We start from the raw sequence: 25,710 nt of genomic DNA, 5'->3' as shown, positions 1-25,710 counted from the left end.
AAGCAAATTGCATTAGACAGCATTAGTCAATCAAAATAACCAATAACAACAAAGAATGAATCACTGACACCTCTAACCCCTTAATATTTTTGGCTCGGGCACCCAGGTGGTGCAACAATATGATTCTGAACTTCTCGGTTCGAAACTCGGCGTTGCCACCGGTCGGCTGGGCGCCATCTAACCGCCATAATTGGCAGTGCCTGCACCAGACACACTTCTGCTAGGGCGGGATGACCGGACTATGTGGGTGGGGTCTTCAAACGCTGTGTAAGGACCCTGATTGGCAGATGGAGAGGCGCCTGTGTAGAGTGCGTGGGTGAAAAAGGGTTCCACCGAGGGCTGCACGCAGGTCGGAGGAGGCGTGAGCAGCAACATACCCTCCTCGATTACAGTCTGCAAACAGGGGTCCCCCAGCAGCGGAGGACAAATCGACTACGCTAAACTGGTGGAAAATGGGAGAAAATGCATAAATAAAATAGAACAAAAAGGGGTCGCAGAGAAACTTGTACACTAACACCCCTTGTGGAGGCTCTATGTTACATCTTGTAAACCACAGTGGGACCAGATTGCCACAATTTTATTAATTAAGTTTATTTCATTTTGTGTTTAATATTTGATGGATTGTTTGTGTTGCCTGGGTCATGGACAAAATGTGGGTCGCTTTAAAAAAGTTTGGAAAACTTGGCCAAAATGCTCAACTGTACGTTGTAACACACCCACATGACCGTTGTCTACTGCTGTATTCTGGGTAATGGTCAGCTTTGTGGACAGGAGAGGACACTTTGTTACATGTGTTAAACATTCTGAGCACACTGGAACAAGGTGTTCCTCATGCTGTTTTATCCTGCATTACATTTCACTTTTCACTCTGTGCTCTGCATCGTATCAGACGCTTCCCCCCTGCTGGCTGTAAAATGCCCCTCTCTGCTGTCATTAACGTTTCATGGCGTGTTTGTTCCTCTCTTCGCTTGATAAATAGCATGAATAGTTTTTTTAATGTTTGTTTTTGCTACATTATTGCAATGCCATTTTTTTATGTTAGGAGATGAAAGTGCCATGCCGTGCTGCTTGATTTGAACAGTGTGAAAAGTGCAGCTGTTTTATCTGCACAGTGCAGCGACCAGACAAAAACTGCTGGGCTTTTCACTTTAAATGTGCCATCTGGTCTAATGTTTTGGTTATTTTAATAATCTTCAGGTTTTATATGTTTGTGGGTTCTGGTGTGACTGTATGATTTACGTCTGTCTGCTTTGATGACATTTCCACTTAAATTACTACTTGACTATTACATAGACGTCTCTCCATCCTCTTGCAGGACCTCAGTGTAACTGCAGCACAGAGGGCTCGGTGAACACAGACAGCTGTGACCAGCACACCGGTCAGTGTATGTGTAAGAAGGGCTATTCGGGACTCCACTGTGCGGACTGTGAGAGTGGCTACTTCACCACTGGCACAGGCAGCTGCCAGCCATGTTTATGTAACGTATCAGGAGCTGAGGGGCCGCAGTGTAATGGGTAAGTCAGACAGTACATGATTCACAAAGCTGTGTGTTCACTGCAGTGTTTTATATATAAGGAAGGTGGTCATAATGTTGAGCCTGATCGGTGTGTACATATACACACACACACACACACACACACGCACACACACACACAGACACGTGTGTTCCTTATATTGTGTTGGTCCCCCTTTTGCTGCCAAAACAGCCCTGACTTGTCGAGGCATGGACTCCACTACACCCCTGAAGGTGTGCTGTGGTATCTGGCACCAAGATGTTACCAGCAGATGCTTTTAACTCCTGTAAGTTGCGAGGTGGGGCCTCCATAGATCGGACTTGTTTGTCCAGCACATCCCACAGATGCTGGATTGTCGCCGATCTACCACTGTTCCTTCCTTGGACCACTTTTGATAGATACTTACTGACCACTGCAGACCGGGAACACCTCACAAGAGCTGCAGTTCTGGAGATGCTCTGACCCAGTCGTCTAGCCATCACAATTTGGCCCTTGTGAAACTCGCTCAAATCCTCACACTTGAGCATTTTTCCTGCTTCTAACATTTAGGGTTAGGGTTAGGGTTAGCCCTAACCCTAACCTCAACCCTAACCCTAACCCAAGGATAAAATGTTCACTTGCTGCCTAATATATCCCACCTACTAACAGATGCCATGATGAAGAGATAATCAGTGTTATTCACTTCACCTGTCATCTTTCAATTCTAACTTTTCTAATGGTACATATAATGGTACATAGCAGACGATGTAAAAACAGAGGGCTGAGTCACTGTCGTTATCATTTTGGCTACATAGTGCACTCATTAGAGCGATCATTCTCAATCTTTTATGGAAGCTAGATTCTCAGATGTACATGGGGTCAGAGGAGATTTTTTTGGAGAAATATATAATCTATCTTTTAAAAAATGTTATTCCAATTTTATTCCAATGTTATTTCATTTGGCTGCACATTTTAAGGTCACCAGAGTGGATCATTCTGTTCCTCGTACCTGATTTGGCACAGATTTTATGCTGGCTGCCCTTCCTGTCACAACCCTGGTTATTTTCCAGAATGTTGGCTCTGTAAAGAGTTATAACTCTAGTTTTCTAGAACTATAACTTCAGAAATGTTCCTCAGGCCCAGTGAAAACATAAGAGAAGCATGATCTGAAAGCACTGTGTTATACTAATGAGCCATAGAGGGAATATGGTCTCAGGTTGGCATCAACCAGAAAGTAATCAATTCCTTATGGACAGCTGACTAAATTAAATATGCTCTTTAAACATTAGAAAGTCAAGGTTGATAATATATGCTTTTAAAAGAAGATTAGAGGAAGGAACTTGAGCAGAATAAAGGGATAAAGTCCCAAACTGAAATTACTCCCAGTGATTACATTGGTATTGGATTTATTACTAATCTGATCAAATGTCCCTTGTTTTAAAAAGCGGTTTTTAATATAGGGATAATCATTTGCAAATAATTATCAAGTTGACGGGTTACAATTGTTATTTTCCAACATGCATTAAATACCTGCCCCCCTTATTAGCAATATTTTTTTAAACAAGGGGGTTTCCTTACAAACTCAAATACCTCCATCTTTTAAATGCAGTTTTTACCCAATTGCGTTATGCTTCCTCTCTACTGGTGCTGACCCCCACCCCAATTGAGGAGAGCGAGCTGACACACGCCCCCGGGCCGGCAGGCAGAGCTGAGACTCGATACGATGTATTCGAAATCCCAGCTCTGGTGTGCCAGCGTGTGTTTTTACCGTTGCGCCACCTGAGCGGCCTGATTATATGTTTTTTATGAGTTAGCACTGTACTAGTCATACGTAGTCATACTTACCAGTTCAAGTACTTCATTTTATGTTCATAATCTCAAATTTCAGCAGCTCCTCCCTGCCCCTTTCCCAAATAAAAGAATATTCTAAATAAGGTACGTCTACCTCAAACAGAATATCACAAAAAAACCTTCAGTTAAGCACCATCTCTGTGGACAACTCTGGAACTTCAATGGTTAATAAAATTCAGTTTCATTTAATACACACAGTAACGTAAACCAAAGCAGTGTGGAGTTTCATAAAGTAAAACATGCAGTTTGGGGTCAATACTAATTTGGTCTGTCAGTAGGCTTTCTGGAATTAGTCTAAGTCATCGATCTGCTGAAGTTTTTCCAGGATTTGGCCTCATTATAAATGTATTCATTGATAAAAGTAAATCCTTCACCACTCTTGCATAAGAAAGAGAGGAAAAAAACATACATACCTACATCCATCCATCCATCCATACATACATACATACATAAATCCATACATCCATACATACCTACAAATATACATACATACATATCTCCATCCATCCATCCATCCATACCTACATCCATCCATACATACATACATACATACATACATACATACATACATACATACATACATACATACATCCATCCATAAATCCATACATCCATACATACCTACAAATATGCATACATACATACCTACATCCATCCATACATACATACATACATACATCCATACATACCTCCATCCATCCATACATACCTCCATCCATCCATACATACATACATAAATCCATACATACCTCCATCCATCCATCCATACATACATACATACATACATCCATACATACCTACATACATACATCCATACATCCATACATACCTACATCCATCCATACATACATCCATACATACATACATCCATACATACCTACATCCATCCATCCATACATACATAAATCCATACATACCTACAAATATACATACATACATACCTACATCCATCCATCCATCCATCCATCCATCCATCCATCCATACATACATACATACATACATACATACATCCATACATATCTACATCCATCCATACATACCTACATCCATCCATCCATACATACATACATACATACATACATACATACCTACATCCATCCATCCATACATACATACATACATACATACATACATACATACATATCTCCATACATACATACATACATATCTCCATCCATCCATCCATCCATACCTACATCCATCCATACATACATACATACCTCCATACCTCCATCCATCCATACATACCTACCTCCATCCATCCATCCATACATACCTACATCCATCCATCCATACATACCTACATCCATCCATACATACATACCTACCTACATCCATCCATCCATACATACATACATACATACCTACATACATACATACATACCTACATCCATCCATCCATACATACATACATACCTACATCCATCCATTAATACATACATACATCCATACATACCTACATCCATACATACATACATATCTACATCCATCCATACATACCTACATCCATACATACCTACATACATACATCCATACATACCTACATACATACATACATACATACCTACATCCATCCATCCATTAATACATACATACATACATCCATACATACCTACATCCATACATACATACATATCTACATCCATCCATCCATCCATCCATGCATACCTACATCCATACATACCTACATACATCCATCCATACATACCTACATACATCCATCCATACATACCTACATCCATCCATCCATACATACATACCTACATCCATCCATTAATACATACATACATCCATACATACCTACATCCATACATACATACATATCTACATCCATCCATCCATACATACCTACATCCATACATACCTACATACATACATCCATACATACCTACATACATACATACATACATACCTACATCCATCCATCCATTAATACATACATACATACATCCATACATACCTACATCCATACATATCTACATCCATCCATCCATCCATCCATACATACCTACATCCATACATACCTACATACATCCATCCATACATATCTACATCCATCCATCCATCCCATCCATCCCATCCATTAATACATACATACATACATACATCCATACATACCTACATACATACATACCTACATCCATCCATCCATTAATACATACATACATACATCCATACATACCTACATCCATACATACATACATATCTACATCCATCCATCCATCCATCCATACCTACATCCATACCTACATCCATCCATCCATCCATCCATACATACATCCATACATACATACATACATACATACATACATATCTACATCCATCCATCCATCCATCCATACCTACATCCATCCATCCATACATACATACATACAGTGTATCACAAAAGTGAGTACACCCCTCACATTTCTGCAGATATTTAAGTATATCTTTTCATGGGACAACACTGACAAAATGACACTTTGACACAATGAAAAGTAGTCTTTGTGCAGCTTATATAACAGTGTAAATTTATTCTTCCCTCAAAATAACTCAATATACAGCCATTAATGTCTAAACCACTGGCAACAAAAGTGAGTACACCCCTTAGTGAAAGTTCCTGAAGTGTCAATATTTTGTGTGGCCACCATTATTTCCCAGAACTGCCTTAACTCTCCTGGGCATGGAGTTTACCAGAGCTTCACAGGTTGCCACTGGAATGCTTTTTCACTCCTCCATGACGACATCACGGAGCTGGCGGATATTCGAGACTTTGCGCTCCTCCACCTTCCGCTTGAGGATGCCCCAAAGATGTTCTATTGGGTTTAGGTCTGGAGACATGCTTGGCCAGTCCATCACCTTTACCCTCAGCCTCTTCAATAAAGCAGTGGTCGTCTTAGAGGTGTGTTTGGGGTCATTATCATGCTGGAACACTGCCCTGCGACCCAGTTTCCGGAGGGAGGGGATCATGCTCTGCTTCAGTATTTCACAGTACATATTGGAGTTCATGTGTCCCTCAATGAAATGTAACTCCCCAACACCTGCTGCACTCATGCAGCCCCAGACCATGGCATTCCCACCACCATGCTTGACTGTAGGCATGACACACTTATCTTTGTACTCCTCACCTGATTGCCGCCACACATGCTTGAGACCATCTGAACCAAACAAATTAATCTTGGTCTCATCAGACCATAGGACATGGTTCCAGTAATCCATGTCCTTTGTTGACATGTCTTCAGCAAACTGTTTGCGGGCTTTCTTGTGTAGAGACTTCAGAAGAGGCTTCCTTCTGGGGTGACAGCCATGCAGACCAATTTGATGTAGTGTGCGGCGTATGGTCTGAGCACTGACAGGCTGACCCCCCACCTTTTCAATCTCTGCAGCAATGCTGACAGCACTCCTGCGCCTAGCTTTCAAAGACAGCAGTTGGATGTGACGCTGAGCACGTGCACTCAGCTTCTTTGGACGACCAACGCAAGGTCTGTTCTGAGTGGAACCTGCTCTTTTAAAACGCTGGATGATCTTGGCCACTGTGCTGCAGCTCAGTTTCAGGGTGTTGGCAATCTTCTTGTAGCCTTGGCTATCTTCATGTAGCGCAACAATTCGTCTTTTAAGATCCTCAGAGAGTTCTTTGCCATGAGGTGCCATGTTGGAACTTTCAGTGACCAGTATGAGAGAGTGTGAGAGCTGTACTACTAAATTGAACACACCTGCTCCCTATGCACACCTGAGACCTAGTAACACTAACAAATCACATGACATTTTGGAGGGAAAATGACAAGCAGTGCTCAATTTGGACATTTAGGGGTGTAGTCTCTTAGGGGTGTACTCACTTTTGTTGCCGGTGGTTTAGACATTAATGGCTGTATATTGAGTTATTTTGAGGGAAGAATAAATTTACACTGTTATATAAGCTGCACACAGACTACTTTTCATTGTGTCAAAGTGTCATTTTGTCAGTGTTGTCCCATGAAAAGATATACTTAAATATCTGCAGAAATGTGAGGGGTGTACTCATTTTTGTGATACACTGTACATCCATACCTACATCCATCCATCCATCCATCCATACATACATCCATACATACATACATACATACATATCTACATCCATCCATCCATCCCATCCATCCCATCCATCCATCCATCCATACATTATGCATCGTCTAATCTAGCCAGGTCAATAATCCTGACTTATTATATTGTGTGTATAGACACTTCATTCTGGGTGTTTCAACAATATAAATTATATACCGACTACTTTGTAGCAACCAGCTCATGACCAGTGTCCACATACTTTTAGCTGTATAGTACGTATATGTTTAAATTGTGATTTTTTTGACTTTGCAGCAGTCAGCTCACTTTATTAAATGTATGCAGCCGAGGAGATTTGACATTTCCTGGAAATTAGTGTAAAGCTCTTTGAGCACGGGTCCATCAAGGGATTTTCCACCAACGCTAATGCGTCTATATACAGAAGTTTCTGTTTAGCTTCTTAACCCTTACTGACTTTGTCTCATCTAGCAAACTTTACGTTTCACACATTGTTTTTCACTTTCGCTTTAAAAAGATGTGATATCAGATAAGTAGATTGCAATGTGCTTGTTGTGGGTAATGCTAGAGCCTTGTTTATTACATGTAGACCCAGTGGTAAGAATAGAGAAGGAAATGTTCAGGGCTGAAGTTTCAATCGGCAAAACGATCAGTTTGGAAATGTCTGCTTATATCTCTGCTTTAAGCTTTAGCCTCAAGCACAGGGTTGTGTAACTAATCACTAGGACCATAATAAAATCACAGGAAAATGGGCTTAATTTTACGGACCTGAGTTGCACTCATGCATTGAACGATAGAATAAATGGAATCTACAATACACAGCACAGCCGAGCTTAACGGTTAAATGTAAACATTCAGCGATGGTGCGAGGCGGTTCTGTCTCAAATACGAAAATTCACGTCCCTGTTTTGACACACACCCCGGGCGGCACGGCGGCTTAGTGGGTAGCACTGTCGCCTCACAGCAAGAAGATCCTGGGTTTGATCCCCGGGTGGGGCGGTCCGGGTCCTTTCTGTGTGGAGTTTGCATGTTCTCCCCATCCGGTTTTCTCCCACATTCCAAAGACATGCAAATGGAGGTGAACTGGAGATACAAAATTGTCCATGACTGTCTTCGATATAACCTTGTGAACTGATGAACCTTGTGTAACGAGTAACTACCGTTCCTGTCATGAATGTGACCAAAGTGTAAAACATGACGTTAAAATCCTAATAAACAAACAAGACCCCCCCCCACCTCTGAATCCAAAGAATTGGTTGGGAGCAGTTACTTGAGTCGTGTTTTTAGCTGCTTTACACTTCAACGTCTTGGACATTTTGACTAACCGATTGCTAACTGAATTGCTGTAGGATTGCTAGGGCGCCACATAGTGCAGATTAACCAGTAAACGTGAGGCACTTAAACGCTGCAGGAAAAGAAAATGTTAAATCGCTAAACACAAACCTTGAAGTTTGAATTTCACAGCAGATTGAATATTACACTGGAAACGGTCCGTGACGCGATCTTCACAGCCGTGAATTAGGTAGGGTCTTACTAATCAGCCCTAATAATAATACAGGTGTCTTATTCCACTGACTTGGACAAGGAAATTCTCCAGCATTAATTATTTGAATTAGAGATGGGACGATCGATCGACTTTCAATCGATATCGGCCGATTTTCAATCAAAATATGCTATCGACGATCGGACGAAATTTCCCAAATGTAGCCGATCCGATCACTTGATATATAAAGATCATGTTAAGTTAACAGCTCAGTGAATTGATCCAGACTTTGCGCTACAAAACACGAACCATCACATCACCATTCATCAACCATCATACAGAAACCATCATGAAAGCTCTTCACGACCTAAAATAACAGAATTAACGTTGTGCATCATACATACGATGCAATTTTGCTGACTGAAATATTTACTTTAAAAAGATAATACAACCCGGTCACATCTGAGCCGATTCTATCAGCACATTATTCAAACTCGTGTTCAGTTTGGTAACTCGTAAGTGGTTCTTGCTTTTGATGTAAATGAGAACAGAAACGTTACAGAGCCAATCAGAGGCAAAAGTTTATTCATTACCAAATTCGTTAGTTCAGGATCATCTGCTGAACTTTTAGGGTAATCAGAACTTTTAGCTCCACAGACGGAACGAGTCTGACTCGGTGACCGCTCTGTGGTAATAGCGGTTTAATTAAGCTTTTTAATGAAGCTTTTTAATGTAAGAAAGTCACACACAATGTTCTGTAGTAGCTGGTGTTTATTTAAAACCACAGCATTTATTAATAACAGTAAAAACGGAGAGAGAAACTTACGCGTCACATTCGACTCCTGAATCAGAATCATTTAAAGCGACACTGTGAACAAAGCGTTTTTTTAAAGAAACACACACACGCTGTTGCTTTCGGTTTATCTTTTAAGTTTTTTTCAGACTAAACTGGATAACATTAAACCTGTGTGTGTGTGTGTGTGGTCAGTTAGACTAATAAGATATGTCTCCTGTGGGTGAAAAGAATAATTGTTTGGATACTTTATTATTTACTGCTGATTTTGCGCTAAAAATTGCATGTCATCCCCCCCCCACCCCATCGAAATCGACTATCGGCCGATTGCCCTGAAAGGAGATCGGAGATCGCAATCGATGCCAGAAAACCCGATCGGTCCATCTCTAATTTGAATAATTACTTGAGTGTACTGTTACTTTAAAATGAATCAAATCATATTAAGAGTCATTTTTGCCACTCGACCAGCCTCTTCTGTTTCTGTATCTCTAACCTGCCTCATACTGACCTTATACGATGCAGTGATTTCCCACATGTAATGGCCTTATGTCTGAAAGGTGCAGGACCAGGACTGTCAACATCAAAACATCACCTTTATCTGAGCTGTCACCTGTACACATTTTTCTCTCTTATTTGGCATTAAAAAAATCCTGTCTGCACAAGCAAAAAAGGTCATGGGAAAGATTTGGACTTTTTGTTGTTGTGCTTCCAGCCACACTGGTGCTGTGTCGTGTCGTGTCGTGTACTGTGGAAGTGTCTGTGAAGTGCAGGCCATTAATGTAACGTATCCTAAATGGTACATTTGTAGCTTTAAACTCAGCAGTGCGCCTTAATCATCCTGTGTCATATTGCAGATTTTTACATAAACGTGGCTGATAAACACAGATTCATTTGCTTTCGCCAGTGTTTTATAAACTTTGTGAAACATTTAATTGGAAAGTCAGCCATTGTTCAGATTAAATGAGCCGCAGCTGATTGAAGCTCGTCCTTTATAATACGATGTTCTCACTGTGTACATATCAGCCGTCCTTCCAACCTGCTTCATTCAGCTTTTCTGTTTTTACCTCTTTGGATCACTGCTGTGGTTACGTCATAATTGTTCTTTTCTGTTCCAAGGATCAAACAGTCGACCTGTTCTTCTGCTTCTTTGATGTCTTTGATTGTATCAACCTTTTGCAGACTGGACCATTTATAGCAGAGTAGCATTTTTTTCCACAAGCTGATTTGTGCTCATGAGTAAGGCCCTACCACGTCACGGACCATGAAACGAGCCGTTTCCGGTGTGATATGCAGTCTGCTCTGAAATTGTTGTGTTTAGTTATTTTTATTTACGCATTTTCTCCCAATTCATCGTAGTCAATTTGTCTTCCGCTGCTGGGGGATCCCTGATCGCAGTCGAGGAGGATATATTTCCTGCTCACGCTTCCTCCGACCCGCTCGCAGCCCTTAGCGGAACCCTTTTTCCCCCCATGCATTCTGCACAGGTGCCTCTAACCCTATCTGCCAATCAGGGTCCTCACACAGAGTGTGAAGACCCCACCCACATAGTCCGGTCATCCCACCCTAGCAGACACGTCTGCTGCAGGCACTGACAGTTATACCCGCTAGGTGGCGCCCAGCCGACCGGTGGCAACGCCGAGTTTCGAACCAAGGCGTTCAGAATCCCGGCGCCCAATGTGCTAGCGGAATATCCCCTGCGCCACCTGGGCTTAACATTTTTAATTCGCGTAACTATGAGGTGGTCCTAGCAATCTTATGGCAATTCAGTTAGCAATCACTTAGTCAAAATGTCCAAGATGTGATAGTGTAAAGCAGCTTAAAAACACTAAACTCCCAACCAAATTATGTGGACACAGAGGGGGGGTGTCCAAACACGGACGATTATTTTCGTATTTGAAACTGTTGCTGAATGTTCTTGGTTTACATTCAGCTATTAACATTGGATGTGCTCTTTATTGTAGCTTCCAGTTATTCTATCATTCAGTTTAATTGACTGTGTAATGTAATGTCGTGAAATGTGACACTTTTCTTTTCTTGAAATTAAGCACATTTTCCCCTGAATTTAGTAGAGGCCTAATTATGAGCCGTTTATCAGTTGTGACCCAACATACATAGTTTATTTTTATTCATAGAAGCTATGCCATGTTCCTTTTACTTCAACTATTTGTTTTGCTATTTTCTTATGATCCTTGGAAAGTAATTTTTAAATATATACATGTACAGTACAAGTACACAAAAGTGTCCTACGGACACATTTACCACTTCGACGCTCGGTTTTTACCGCTTGTCGCTGCACTCAAAGTTTAATCCAATTGAACTTTGGCTCAGTTTGCTTCTGATCTCTTCAAAGTGCCACCAGTGATGTATGTAAAATGCAAAGCACAGACATGCCACAGAGAAACCAACGGTGGCAAGAAGGACCTGGGTTCAAACCCCAGGTGGGGCGGTCCAGGTCCTTTCTGTGTGGAGTTTGCATGTTCCTTCGAGAGCTCCGGTTTCCTCCCACAGTCCAAAGACATGCATTGAGGTGAACTGGAGATACTAAATTGTCCATGACTGAATAAAAAAAAAAAAATAAACTCTTACTTTCACAAAACCATGAACGGTTTAATTCAACACTAAATCTAACATCATGATGTGAGAAAAAATCCAGCCTGGCGACTTGTGAAGTGCAAACCCGGTTTCCTAATTTCACATTTAAGATATCAAGTGCAATAATCATAAAATCACTTCTAGTGGCCGTGTAGCTCTTCAGTATAATTTAATTTACAGCGTGCTTGATAGACGAGCTTAGTCGGGGCGTCGTCAGTTGTCAGCATGAAGCATTATTAATTTAATGTGTCCCTGTTTTTTTTAAGTCAACATATTTTTAATTCTTAAACATGAATGGGAGTGTTTTGTGCTCTCATGTGACTCACTTCCAGTACTTTGTGTTGCTTCATTGTGATTGCTTTCAAGAACACACAAGAATAGAGCTGGTCTGATGCCAAACATCAGCATTAATCACCAGCATGAGTCAAGTTTTGAAGTGACATTTTAGACTGTGTGTGGGTTCGGAGGGTAAGAGCATGAGCTCCTAAAATACTTCAGTAGTTGCATTTAAAAAGCCTAATGAAACATTTGTATAAGGATGTACCAATCTAATATTAAGGAATAAGAAGTGGTAGCTCAGTGGATAAGGCACTGGCTGGTTGAAGACCCACCATTACAATATTTCCACTGTTGGACCCCTGAGTAAGGCCCTTAACTCTCAATTGCTTTAACTATATTCAGTCATTGTAACATTTAATTTTACAAAGTAAATATAAAAAATTTTACCTTATGGGTCAGTGGTAGCTCAGTGGTTAAGGTACTAGTAATCAGAAGGTTGCTGGTTCAAGCTGCCACTGTTGGACTTCAGTGTTCAGTAACAATTAATAAATAGATAGGTAGATACTTTATTTATCCAGAGGGAAATTATTGGCCTCCAGTAGTTGAATAAGCAATAAAAGAGAAACTAATACAACAACATATACACAACATACCATATGCAAAAAAGTACAGTATGTTCAAATTGTGCATCTGGCATAATAATAATAATATTAGGAGCAGTAGTTTATCTATACTTATAAACAATATATACAGATAAATAAGTGTAAATAGAGAAGTAAATGTGTTGTTATAGTTATAAATATTAGTTATAAATATATACAATATAGTGGTTATGTGTATAAGTATATACAATAGGACTAAATGTTGTACATGTACATATTTCTGTTTATTGGCACTTAACTTGTTCATTGTTCATTTTCACTAGAGTCACACCTGTATGTGTAAATCCACACTGGACGGCTTATCATATTAACAAATAACACTGGCCAGAGCTGGGTGGACAGGGTAAACAGTTAATTTACCTTCTAAATTCACAAATAAATGTGCTTAACTTCACGGACCCCGTTTTTCAAAAATCAGATATAAGAGCCACATTTCACAGCAGTCATTAAATAACACTCAGAAATTGGCTCCGTCTCAAATACAAAAATTCTTGTCTGTGGTTTGACCCATCCCCCACGTGGACACAGAATCGGTTGGAAATTTTCCAAACTTTACACTTCGACATATTGGACATTTTGACTAACCAATTGCTAACCGAATTGCCGTAGGATTGCTAGGACCGCCTCATATTGCTTTGTGTTGCTTTTTTTTTTAATGCATTTTCTTCACATTTTCCTCCCGATTAAGCGCACTCAATTTTGTCTTCCGCTGCTGAGAGATACCAGATTGCATCCGAGGAGAGCACGTCGCTGTACACGCCTCCTCCGACACGTGTACAGCCCTCCTCTTCTCGCCCCTGCATTCTGCACAGGCGTCTCTTCCGCCAATCAGGGTCCTTACACAGCGTATGAAGACCCACTTACCCACCCACACATAGTCCGGCCCACACCCTGCAGCCACTGCCAATTATGCCCGGCAGATGGCGCCCAGCCAACCGGTGGCAACACCGAGTTTCTAACCGAGTAGTTCAGAATCTCTGTGCTGGTGTGCTAGTGGAATATCCCGCTGCGCCACCTGGGCACCTCTTTGTGTTGCTTTGATGCAAAAACATGAATGCCATCCCAGAGTCTAATAAATTATGCCCTTATAGATAAGGCAGTACCTAATTCATGTCCGTGAAAATCGCGTCTCAAATCGTGAAAATAGCTATTTGCTGTGAACTTTAAGGTTTGTGTTTAGTGATTTACCATTTTTCATTCACGTAGCGTTCACGTGTCTCACGTTTACTGGTCAATTTGCACTGTGAGGCGTCCTAGCAATCCTACGGCAATTCAGTTAGCAATCGGTTAGTCAAAATGGTAGCTCTGGTAACTGGTAACGACTCTGGTAACTGAGTTTGGAAAACTCCCAACCAGTTCTGTGGACACGGAGTCAAAACACGGAGGAGAATTTTCGGATTAGAGCTGGAACATGAAGCCTCGCACCGTTGCTGGATGTTCTAGGTTTACATGCAACTGTTGAGGTAGCTGTGCTGTGTATTGTAAATTCATAAATTCTATAATTCAGTTTATGAGTGTAATTTAATGACGGTCCGTTAAATGAAGCACATTTAGTAGCGCCCGGCTTATAGACTATCAGCCACAAATGGCTTTTGTATTGCTGGTGCTCAAACTCCAACTATCAGGGCAAATGCTTTCTTGTGCCAGTCAGTGTTGGTTACAGCTGATAATTGGAGCTTTAGTAACACTATTGTATTTATAATGGACAATTTGCGAGTACTTGGGCATCCTTATTTTATTCAGTAAAAAACAACCATGCTGACTCGAGTTAGGAATTGTGTTTTTTTTTCCTTCCTCCACTGCCTCGGCGTGTGAGCGTGAGATGGAGTTCGCTTTGCTCCGTGTGCCGGGGCAGTGTGAGTAATTATAGCCTGGCAGCAGCAGACCGCCTGCTGTTGAAAACCACAGTCATGCAACTCAGCCACCAGCTTCTGTTTGAGCCGGAGAAAGCAGAAAGCGCCGAGCCGCCTCGGTTGTCCGAATCCGGGCATCAGCTCGCTCTTCCTTTACCCCCCACGCTGCATCCAAAAGGGAAACTGCCATGCTTGGCTGTCGGACATTGACACCCTACGTGTGTGGTTTGGACCTCAAGGGTTTGACTTTGCTCGTAGGATCATTTGAGACTAAAGTGTGGAAAGAATACAGTTTTATTGCTTTTTAGAGAGTACCACACTGATAGCTCTAAACAGCTGATGTTGCTTGCTGGGACCTTAGACCTACTTGAGTATTTGAAGCTTGTCAGTAGCTGTCAGTGCAGCACAGGGTACATGATATGAAGACCTGTGTGTGTTTGTCTGTGTCGATGTCTTAAGAATAATAATAATAATTGCAATTTAAATATTTACATAGAGCCTTTCACACACCCAAGGACACTTTACAGTGTTAATATTAAAGGCAAGAGCAAATAACCTCATTATATTTATATATGTATATATATTTATATGTACAGTATATATATACTGACCAGACGTAACATTATTCTACACTGACAGGTGAAGTGAATAACACTGATTATCTCTTCATCACGGCACCTGTTAGTAGGTGGGATATATTAGGCAGCAAGTAAACATTTTATCCTCAGAGTTGATGTTAGAAGCAGAAAAAAAGGATACGCTTAAGGATTGGAGTAAGTTTGACAAGGGCCAAATTGTGAGGGGTCAGAGCATCTCGAAAACTGCAGCTCTTGTGGGGTGTTACCGGTCTGCAGTGGTCAGTATCTTTCAAAAGTGGTCCAAGGAAGGAACATTGGTGAACCGGCGACAGGGTCATGGGCGGCCAAGGCTCACTGATGCACGTGGGGAGCGAAGGCTGGCTCATGTGGTCCGATCCAACAGACGAGCTACTGTAGCTCAGATTGCTGAAGAAGTTACTGCTGGTTCTGATAGAAAGGTGTCAGAATACACAGAGCATCACAGTTTGATGTGTATGAGGCTGGAATTTTTTTTTTTTTTTTGTTGCCGTGATCGTATAGTGGGGACTATCTAGGAGAGTCTACAGCACTGCTGGTGGCTACTTGATCAGTGCTGATGCAGAACTAAGCACTAGAACTGCAAGAATTAAGCAATAAACACCAAAAAAGGCGAGAACAAAGCGAGCGTTCCGATAAAATAAAGCCTATAACTCATGTAAACAGAGAGACGTGCGCAGGCTAGCGGAGAATTACTGAACTACTGGTCTCGGTACGCTTTGAGAGGAATTTTAAACAATCGGACCGGACGTCCAGTTTTCTAGACTTTGTCTGTTTAATCTGAAATCCGTTACATGGAGGTCCGTTAAATCAAGGCTTCACTGTACAGTATATATTAAAGGAATGTACCAGATATGTGTATCTAATAAAGTGCTCAGTATGTTTTCTAATAGTGTCTTATATTATAATAAGATAAATGATCAAAGAATAAACAGAAAAGTATTATGTGTCTTCACGAAGAAACATCAACAGGGCAACAAAACCAAACTGTATCAGTGTCACCAGCCTTCTGATTTAAAGTACTGATCCAAGATCAGATTCTACTCAAGCCCTTCCTGTTTCACCCACTGAGGAGAAAAGATTAAAGCTGATCCTGGATCAGTTCTTTCTCTCTTCCACCATCAGGCAGGACTAAATGACTAGACGACATGTACATCATGCATCATCCTGACTGATGTTTCCTTCTGCTCCGTAACCCCTGTGTAACCTATCTTCATGGTCAAATCTAGTCACAGGGGACAGGCACAGATTCCATTACCCATTTAAATCATTTTAACAGGCTTTACCGCGTGTTTTCTATTAAGTTATAGCTGTTTGTGACGTCTCTGTGCCTCAGTGTCATTCATGCAGTTATAATGAGAAACAGGCGGGAGTGGAGAAGTCAATGCAGCATTCTTACATTTTAAAATCAGCTGTCAGTATTTATGCTGGACTGGAATATCTGTGGTGTGTGTGTGTATGTGTGTGTATGTGTGTGTGTGTGTGTGTGTGTGTGTGTGTGTGTATATAGGGGGGGGGGGGGGGGGGGGGGGGGGGGGGGGGTCATATTGCAGTAAATCTATAAAGCTATCTAATTTGGCTTTTAAGACATGGAAAGATTTTAGACCACCATGTGTGTCTGTTGAGATCTTAGTATTGGTGCCATTGCCTGATCTTGGACTCTCTTGTGCTTTTCCATTGCAAAAGATGTTTTTAGTTCCACCACCAAGATTCTTCTGGTCTGGATTCAAGAACTGGTGATGTTGTAACTACATCATCTGATTGCCTTGTTACAAAAACTCATAAAAGTCCATAACTTATTATTATGTTCTGAGGAAACATGTAAGCAGTGATGTTTAGAATACATGCTAGAACCACCATAAAAATTTACCTTCATACCCTACCTCATTTCTATAAATGTGTGATTACGCTGTGTATAGATTCTAAATAAACTAGCTTTGAGTGGTAAATACACCGATCAGCCATAACATTAAAACCACCTCCTTGTTTCTACACTCACTGTCCATTTTATCAGCTCCACTTGTAGTTCTACAATTACTGACTGTAGTCCATCTGTTTCTCTGCATGCTTTGTTAGCCTGCTTTCACCCTGTTCTTCAATGGTCAGGACCACTACAGAGCAGGTATTATTTAGGTGGTGGATCATTCTCAGCACTGCAGTGACACTGACATGGTGGTGGTGTGTTAGTGTGTGTTGTGCTGGTATGAGTGGATCAGACAGCAATGCTGAGGGAGTTTTTAAACACCTCACTGTCACTGCTAGACTGAGAATAGTCCACCAACCAAAAATATCCAGCCAAGAGCCTACTGCCCCGTGGGCAGCGTCCTGTGACCACTGATGAAGGTCTAGAAGATGACCGACTCAAACAGCAGCAATAGATGAGCGATCGTCTCTGACTTTACATCTACAAGGTGGACCAACCAGGTAGGAGTGTCTAATAGAGTGGACAGTGAGTGGACACAGTATTTAAAAACTCCAGCAGCGCTGCTGTGTCATACCAGCACAACACACACTAACACACCACCACCATGTCAGTGTCACTGCAGTGCTGAGAATGATCCACCACCTAAATAATACCTGCTCTGTAGTGGTCCTGACCATTGAAGAACAGGATCAGACCAGAATGATCCACTGGGAAGAAAAGACACCATGATGCACTGTAGGACGATCCATCTTGAAATGTACAGAAGTTGAAGAACCTGCTGATAATGTCCTGGTACCAGGTACTACAGGACTTGTGACTCTCTGTAGGTCAGAGCTGTTTTGACAGCTTTTAAGGCGAGTGATCATAATGTTTTGGCTCATTGGTGTGTACTTTGACTTCATATTTTCAGAAACTGCCATAACAATGTTTGTAAAAGTATTAAAAAGTAGACTTTCATGTCATGTATTCATAACTTTTGACCTTGGCTGTATGTAATACCGCACCACGGAAAACCATAAACGTTCATCTGTCCAGTTTGATTACAGTGATGATTAATCTTTGTGTCTTGGCTTCATTACAAACACACAGCTGGTTATAATGCAAAATTAGCGTATTGAGGACTATTCCCAAAGTGACTGTTAGCATGAGTGAGATGCGCCAATAAATCATGTTATGATTGGTCCTCACCGGTTCTGTCAGAAGTGGATATAAATAAAGCAAAGAACTGAAACTTAATCCAGCCAGCTACAAACTCTTTAGCCACACACACACACACACTCACACACACATGGTTGCTCACCATAAATTAAGCAGTGAGCCTGACCACAGGGGAAAAAAAGCCCATCAGAATGCCGGACATGGTGCAGTCGTGTGTGTGTGTGTGTGTGTGTGTGTGTGTGTGTGTGTGTGTGTGTGTGTGTGTGAGACTGTGTTATGTGTTTGAAAGAGGAAGGAGGAGTTGGTCAGTTATTTAGAGTTTCCCTTACTAAGCAAAGAAAAGGTGAATTGTGGAAATTGGGTGTGGTTCAAGATTAAATCCATTGTGTTGCTTAGCAACTGCCAAAGGGAATACCGCCAGCCTACCTTATAGTACTGTAAGGTTATAATAGTACGAGCAGTGTGAGAATAGTGGGGAAGCCCTCCGTCTGTGATGGAAATTCTTACGAGTTTCTACACTAACCACTGAGGGAGTGAGTGAGAGAGTGCATGAGGGGGCGAGTGAGTGGGTGGGTGTGTGGCTGAGTTAGGGATGGCGTGAGGGAGGAAGGGGTGAGAGGGGTTGGGGGGCGAGTGTGGGGATAATTGTGAGTGAGTTAGGGATGGAGGAAGGGAGGGAGGAAGGGGGTGAGTGAGGTAGGGAGTGAGTGAGAAGCTTCTTTTGAGTTTGAGTTGAGTTTGAGAGAGGGAGAGAGTGAGTGAGATAGTGAGCAAGTGAGTGAAGGGGTTAGTGAGGTAATGAAGAGGAGAATGAGTGAAGGGGTTACTGAGGAAGATGGTGAGTGAGGGTGTGAGCGAGTAAGGTAGGGAGAAAGCGAGTGAGTGAAGGGGTTAGTGAGGTAAGTAGGAAGAGTGAATGAGTGGGTGAGTGAGGCAGGGAGGAAGTGAGTGAGTGGGTGAGTGAGGCAGGGAGGAAGTGAGTGGGTGAGAGGTAGGGAGGAAGAGAGTGCGTGAGGGAGTAAGTGAGGCAGGGAGGAAGTGAGTGAGTGAATGGGTGAGTGAGGTGGGGAGGGAGTGAATGAGTATGTGAAGGTGTGAGTGAGTGAGGTAGGGAGTAAGAGAGAGTGAAGGGGTGAGGTAGGAAGAGAGTGAGTGAGGTAGGTAGGGAGGAAGAGTGAGGGGGTAAGTGAGGTAGGGATGGAGCAAGTGAGTGAGGTAGGTAGGGAGAAGGCGAGTGAGTAAAAGGGTTTGTGAGGTAGGAAGGAAAAGAGTAAGTGAGGGGGTGAGTGAGGTAGGGAGTGATTGAGTGAGTTAGGGAGTGAGTGAGGTAGGGATGGAGCGAGTAAGTGAGGGGCGTGAGCGAGGTAGGTAGGGAGGGGGTGAGTGTGGAAGATAGGGAATGAGTTATCGAGTGAGTGAGGTAGGGAGTGAATGAGGAAGGGATGGAGTGAGGGGGTGAGCGAGGTAGGTAGGGAGGGAGTGAGTGTGGTAGATAGGGAGTGAGCGAGGTAGGGAGTGAATGAGGAAGGAATGGAGCGAGTAAGTGAGGGGTGAGCGAGGTAGGTAGGGAGTAAGTGAGGTAGGTAGCGAGAAGGCGAGTGAGTAAAGGGGTTACTGAGGTAGGGAGGAAAAGAGTGAGTGAGGTAGGGAGTGAATGAGGAAGGAATGGAGCGAGTGAGCGAGGGGGGTGAGCGAGGTAGGTAGGGAGTAAGTGAGGTAGGTAGGGAGAAGGCGAGTGAGTAAAGGGGTTACTGAGGTAGGGAGGAAAAGAGTGAGGGGGTGAGCGAGGTAGGGAGTGAATGAGGAAGGAATGGAGCGAGTGAGTGAGGGGGTGAGCGAGGTAGGTAGGGAGTAAGTGAGGTAGGTAAGGAGAAGGCGAGTAAGTGAAGGGGTTACTGAGGTAGGGAGGAAAAGAGTGAGTGAGGTAAGTAGGGGGTGAGTGAGGGGGTGAGCGAGGTAGGGAGTGAATGAGGAAGGGATGGAGCGAGTGAGCGAGGGGGTGAGCGAGGTAGGTAGGGAGTAAGTGAGGTAGGTAAGGAGAAGGCGAGTAAGTGAAGGGGTTACTGAGGTAGGGAGGAAAAGAGTGAGTGAGGTAAGTAGGGGGTGAGTGAGGGAGTGAGCGAGGTAGGGAGTGAATGAGGAAGGGATGGAGCGAGTGAGCGAGGTAGGTAGGGAGTAAGTGAGGTAGGTAAGGAGAAGGCGAGTGAGTAAAGGGGTTACTCAGGTAGGGAGGAAAAGAGTGAGTGAGGTAAGTAGGGGGTGAGTGAGGGGGTGAGCGAGGTAGGGAGTGAATGAGGAAGGGATGGAGCGAGTGAGCGAGGTAGGTAGGGAGTAAGTGAGGTAGGTAAGGAGAAGGCGAGTGAGTAAAGGGGTTACTGAGGTAGGGAGGAAAAGAGTGAGTGAGGTAAGTAGGGGGTGAGTGAGGGAGTGAGCGAGGTAGGGAGTGAATGAGGAAGGGATGGAGCGAGTGAGCGAGGTAGGTAGGGAGTAAGTGAGGTAGGTAAGGAGAAGGCGAGTGAGTAAAGGGGTTACTGAGGTAGGGAGGAAAAGAGTGAGTGAGGTAAGTAGGGGGTGAGTGAGGGAGTGAGCGAGGTAGGGAGTGAATGAGGAAGGGATGGAGCGAGTGAGCGAGGTAGGTAGGGAGTAAGTGAGGTAGGTAAGGAGAAGGCGAGTGAGTAAAGGGGTTACTCAGGTAGGGAGGAAAAGAGTGAGTGAGGTAAGTAGGGGGTGAGTGAGGGGGTGAGCGAGGTAGGGAGTGAATGAGGAAGGGATGGAGCGAGTGAGCGAGGTAGGTAGGGAGTAAGTGAGGTAGGTAAGGAGAAGGCGAGTGAGTAAAGGGGTTACTGAGGTAGGGAGGAAAAGAGTGAGTGAGGTAAGTAGGGGGTGAGTGAGGGAGTGAGCGAGGTAGAGAGTGCATTGGGGGGGGTGTAAGTGAAGTTTGAAGGAAGCGAGTGTTTCTCTGTTGTAGTTTAGTAGATCATCACAGTTCCTGATAGGCAGTAACCAGCATTTACATTTGATTCTTTACTGAGCACCAGACGTGGAGGATTCTGAAGTGAAGTGCTGCTGTCTGCTTCATCAGTGAACCTCTATGTTAAATGTTGCGACATATCGCTGCGTGTTTCCACACTGCTGAGATCAGTTAGACCAGATCTAGTGATCCTGCACTGCTGTGAGTCTCTGATCTTGGTGGAGAGGAAGGGCGGCTCTGTGCTCCTCACATGTGTACTTTTATGGTGACCTGTCGGCGTTTGATTTAAACTCTGGCGTGGAGCTGCGTACAGAACCTTGTTCCTCTCTTCATGTTGCTGAATCATCAAACCACCTAAACCAGCCTACTGTACAGCATCACTAGGATACTCAGCAGTCATCATAAAGAGGTCGTGCCACAGAGTTTCATCACATCATAAAACCTTTTACATCATCTAATTAATGATATAGTTGCTGTATTAACATTTTAACCCGGCAGACTCGTCTCATCCGTGCAAGGTTGTCTACATGGATTCAGTCAGAGGTTCAAAACAGCTTCAGAAATCAGTCAAATATATATAAATTTTAGCTGCACTGAAAACTCTTCCATGTAAATCGTAAACCGTGTATTGTTAATCGATCAGTATTTTACTTCTTTATCGTTGTTCCTGTCCTTGAGGACTCAGGGTCACCATGCATGGTTTATGGGTCTTGTACTGTACATGCCTGGACATCTGAGCCTGTTGCCATGTGCTAGCCTGCAGCCCTCATCATTGTCCAGTGGAAAATTAGCTAGTGCTGGGCAGTATGACGCTTCATTCGGTGTACCAGATTCGATTTTTCCTATCACAGTTAATACAGCAGATGTACACTGATCAGCCATAACATTAAAACCACCTCCTTGTTTCAACACTCACTGTCCATTTTATCAGCTCCACTTACCATATAGAAGCACTTTGTAGTTCTACAATTACTGACTGTGGTCCATCTGTTTCTCTGCATGCTTTATTAGCCCCCTTTCATGCTGTTCTTCAATGGTCAGGACCCCCACAGGACCACCACAGAGCAGGTATTATTTAGGTGGTGGATCATTCTCAGCACTGCAGTGACACTGACATGGTGGTGGTGTGTTAGCGTGTGTTGTGCTGGTACATAGTGAGCGGATTAGTGTTAGTCACAAAGCTTGTTTACAGCTAGCTTGGGCAGGTGTAGGATGGCAGTATTGGCTTTAAAAAGTATCGTCATGGAATCAGTAGTTTATCTCGAGGGCGGCACGGTGGCTAAGTGGGTAGCACTGTCGCCTCACAGCAAGAAGGTCCTGGGTTCGATCCCCAGGTAAGGCGGTCCAGGTCCTCTCTGTGTGGAGTTTGCATGTTCTCCCCGTGTCCGCGTGGGTTTCCTCCGGGTGCTCCGCTTTCCTCTCACAGTACAAAGACATGCAAGTGAGGTGAATTGGAGATACAAAATTGTACGTGACCCTAACCTTGTGGACTGATGAATCTTGTGTAATGAGTAACTACCGTTCCTGTCATGAATGTAACCAAAGTGTAAAACATGACGTTAAAATGCTAATAAAATAAACAAAAAGTCTAGCTCGATGGTATGTTCAGTTCTGCACTTGTACTGCTAAGTGCTTTTGCTTTCTTAGTGTTCAGTAGGGTTTTATACAACATGTGACCAGTTGTGCTGAAGGAAAAGTACCTTTCATACCACTTTGGGGCTGTGCAAAATATTGTAACTTTCATTACTCATCAGAAGAACAGCAGGAAGTTCCAAAAATACATAGATTAAGAGTTTATTCTTGTTGTGTTGCTTGATAATAAATATAGAGATGATTACTTGCTAATGACTCAGCGTTCACACCCTTGACTCGTATTAAATTCACCCAGTATCATTGCTGACCGGCTGCAGTAGCACGACTGTTTGTGAAACCTTCCTGCCACGCTGTTGTTCATGCTTTGTTCTGCACAGACACATGAAGCCGGTTTCATTTCACATTTGATTTATTTTTACTTTAACTGTGGAGAATAATCAGTGAGCTTAATTGTGATTGCAGACTTACTTCTGTATATAATAGAGAAGCAGTTGGTGTGACCATTTGTTTTGGAAATACCCTTTATACCACTGGCTCTTAGCAATCTGCTACCGTTGCTGGTTGATGTCTGGGGAATTTGGCCTTTTCCTGGGTGGTTCCACCTCTGTGTTTCATTAAAGCACATCTGGCAGTTAATTAAGACATAAATATGCTACCGATTGTTGTTTGGCTGATGTTTCTGAAGGATTGTAGGCAGATATTATTACAGTACTGTGATACTTGGTGCACACCGCCCTTTCATTTGAAATGAAAGACAGACTGGCCTGTGTCATTTCTGAAAAATGAAAAGGAAGTTGCACAGTGCTGCTGGTGACGGCGGTGTAGATTGATGGTTTAAAATGATCGTTATATTTCTTTAAGATCAAATCCACAACACATAGAGGCTCACAAAAAGACAACAGCTCTGAAAACTTTACACCGATCAGCCAAAACATTAAAACCACCTCCTTGTTTCTACACTCACTGTCCATTTTATCAGCTCCACTTACCATATAGAAGCACTTTGTAGTTCTACAATTACTGACTGTAGTCCATCTGTTTCTCTGCATGCTTTGTTAGCCTGCTTTCATGCTGTTCTTCAATGCTCAGGACCACCACAGAGCAGGTATTATTTAGGTGGTGGATGATTCTCAGCACTGCAGTGACACTGACATGGTGGTGGTGTGTTAGTGTGTGTTGTGCTGGTATAAGTGGATCAGACACAGCAGCGCTGCTGGAGTTTTTAAACACCTCACTGTCACTGCTGGACTGAGAATAGTCCACCAACCAAAAATATCCAGCCAACAGTGCCCCTTGGGCAGCGTCCTGTGACCACTGATGAAGGTCTAGAAGATGACCAACTCCAACAGCAGCAATAGATGAGCGATCGTCTCTGACTTTACATCTACAAGGTGGACCAACTAGGTAGGAGTGTCTAATAGAGTGGACAGTGAGTGGACACGGTATTTAAAAACTCCAGCAGCGCTGCTGTGTCTGATCCACTCATACCAGCACAACACACGCTAACACACCACCACCATGTCAGTGTCACTGCAGTGCTGAGAATGATCCACCACCTAAATAATACCTGCTGTGTGGTGGTCCTGTGAAGGTTCTGACCATTGAAGAACAGGGTGAAAGCAGGTTACAAAGGTATGTAGAAAAATAGATGGACTACAGTCAGTAATTGTAGAACTACAAAGTGCTTCTATATGGTAAGTGGAGCTGATAAAATGGACAGTGAGTGTAGAAACAAGGAGGTGGTTTTAATGTTATGGCTGATCTGTATGGATGCTCTGTTGGAGGATTCCTCAAGTATTAACAATATTATATACAGAACCCACAGCTCAGCACATAAAACCTGATTGATGTCTGCCTGCCTCACATCGATTTTGGTAGGGAAAAGAAAATCTATATTTAAATTATGCATTTATCCTGCACATGTGCTGAGCATCTTCTGCATGGCACAGCTTCCACCTCTAAATTACCTTTCTGTTTCAGCCCACTCCATCCACTCTCTTTTTGCCCTTTAAGGGGGGCTGGGTTGATGTACCACTTTCCCAGGGCACAGATTAGAAATTCATTAGAAGCCTGTGGTGGAAGAACCAGTTGACTGCTAGCCTGCAGCTCTTCACTTTTTTATGCACAGTAAGCCATCAGCAGACTGATACTGGCCACACGGATCTACTAGACTGGCGGTAATTAGCCCAGGATGCTTCACAGAGCAACATCGAGTACTCAGTGGTGAAAAATTGTCTTTTTTTCTGGTGAGATGGAGGAAAAAGTGGAGCCTGAAACTCCAGATCGATTGAGTCTTTAACCACACTGCGGTCATGATTTTGGCAGCAAGTCTTTGGAACCAGCACAACTTGTTAATGTTACAGATGCAATGTACTGGAACCATGTCACTAGTTAGTGTGTACACAGTT

The 25,710-nt window shown here is 42.9% G+C and overlaps 1 protein-coding gene across 2 annotated transcripts in view; it reads left to right on the top strand.

The window, feature by feature from the left end:
• The window catches only part of si:dkey-220k22.1 (multiple epidermal growth factor-like domains protein 9), a 101,058-nt gene that overhangs the window by 16,769 nt on the left and 58,579 nt on the right, over nt 1-25,710 (top strand). For both annotated transcript variants that reach the window (XM_062988620.1, XM_062988619.1), the window contains exon 2: nt 1,316-1,514. In XM_062988620.1, the coding sequence (XP_062844690.1) occupies nt 1,316-1,514 (199 nt within the window). The remainder of the gene's footprint in view (nt 1-1,315; nt 1,515-25,710) is intronic.

Source organism: Trichomycterus rosablanca, chromosome 26 (assembly GCF_030014385.1).
Source record: "Trichomycterus rosablanca isolate fTriRos1 chromosome 26, fTriRos1.hap1, whole genome shotgun sequence".
Lineage (NCBI taxonomy): Eukaryota > Metazoa > Chordata > Actinopteri > Siluriformes > Trichomycteridae > Trichomycterus > Trichomycterus rosablanca.
Note: the sequence above shows the minus strand (reverse complement) of the source record. Positions and strands in the feature narration are given on the sequence as shown.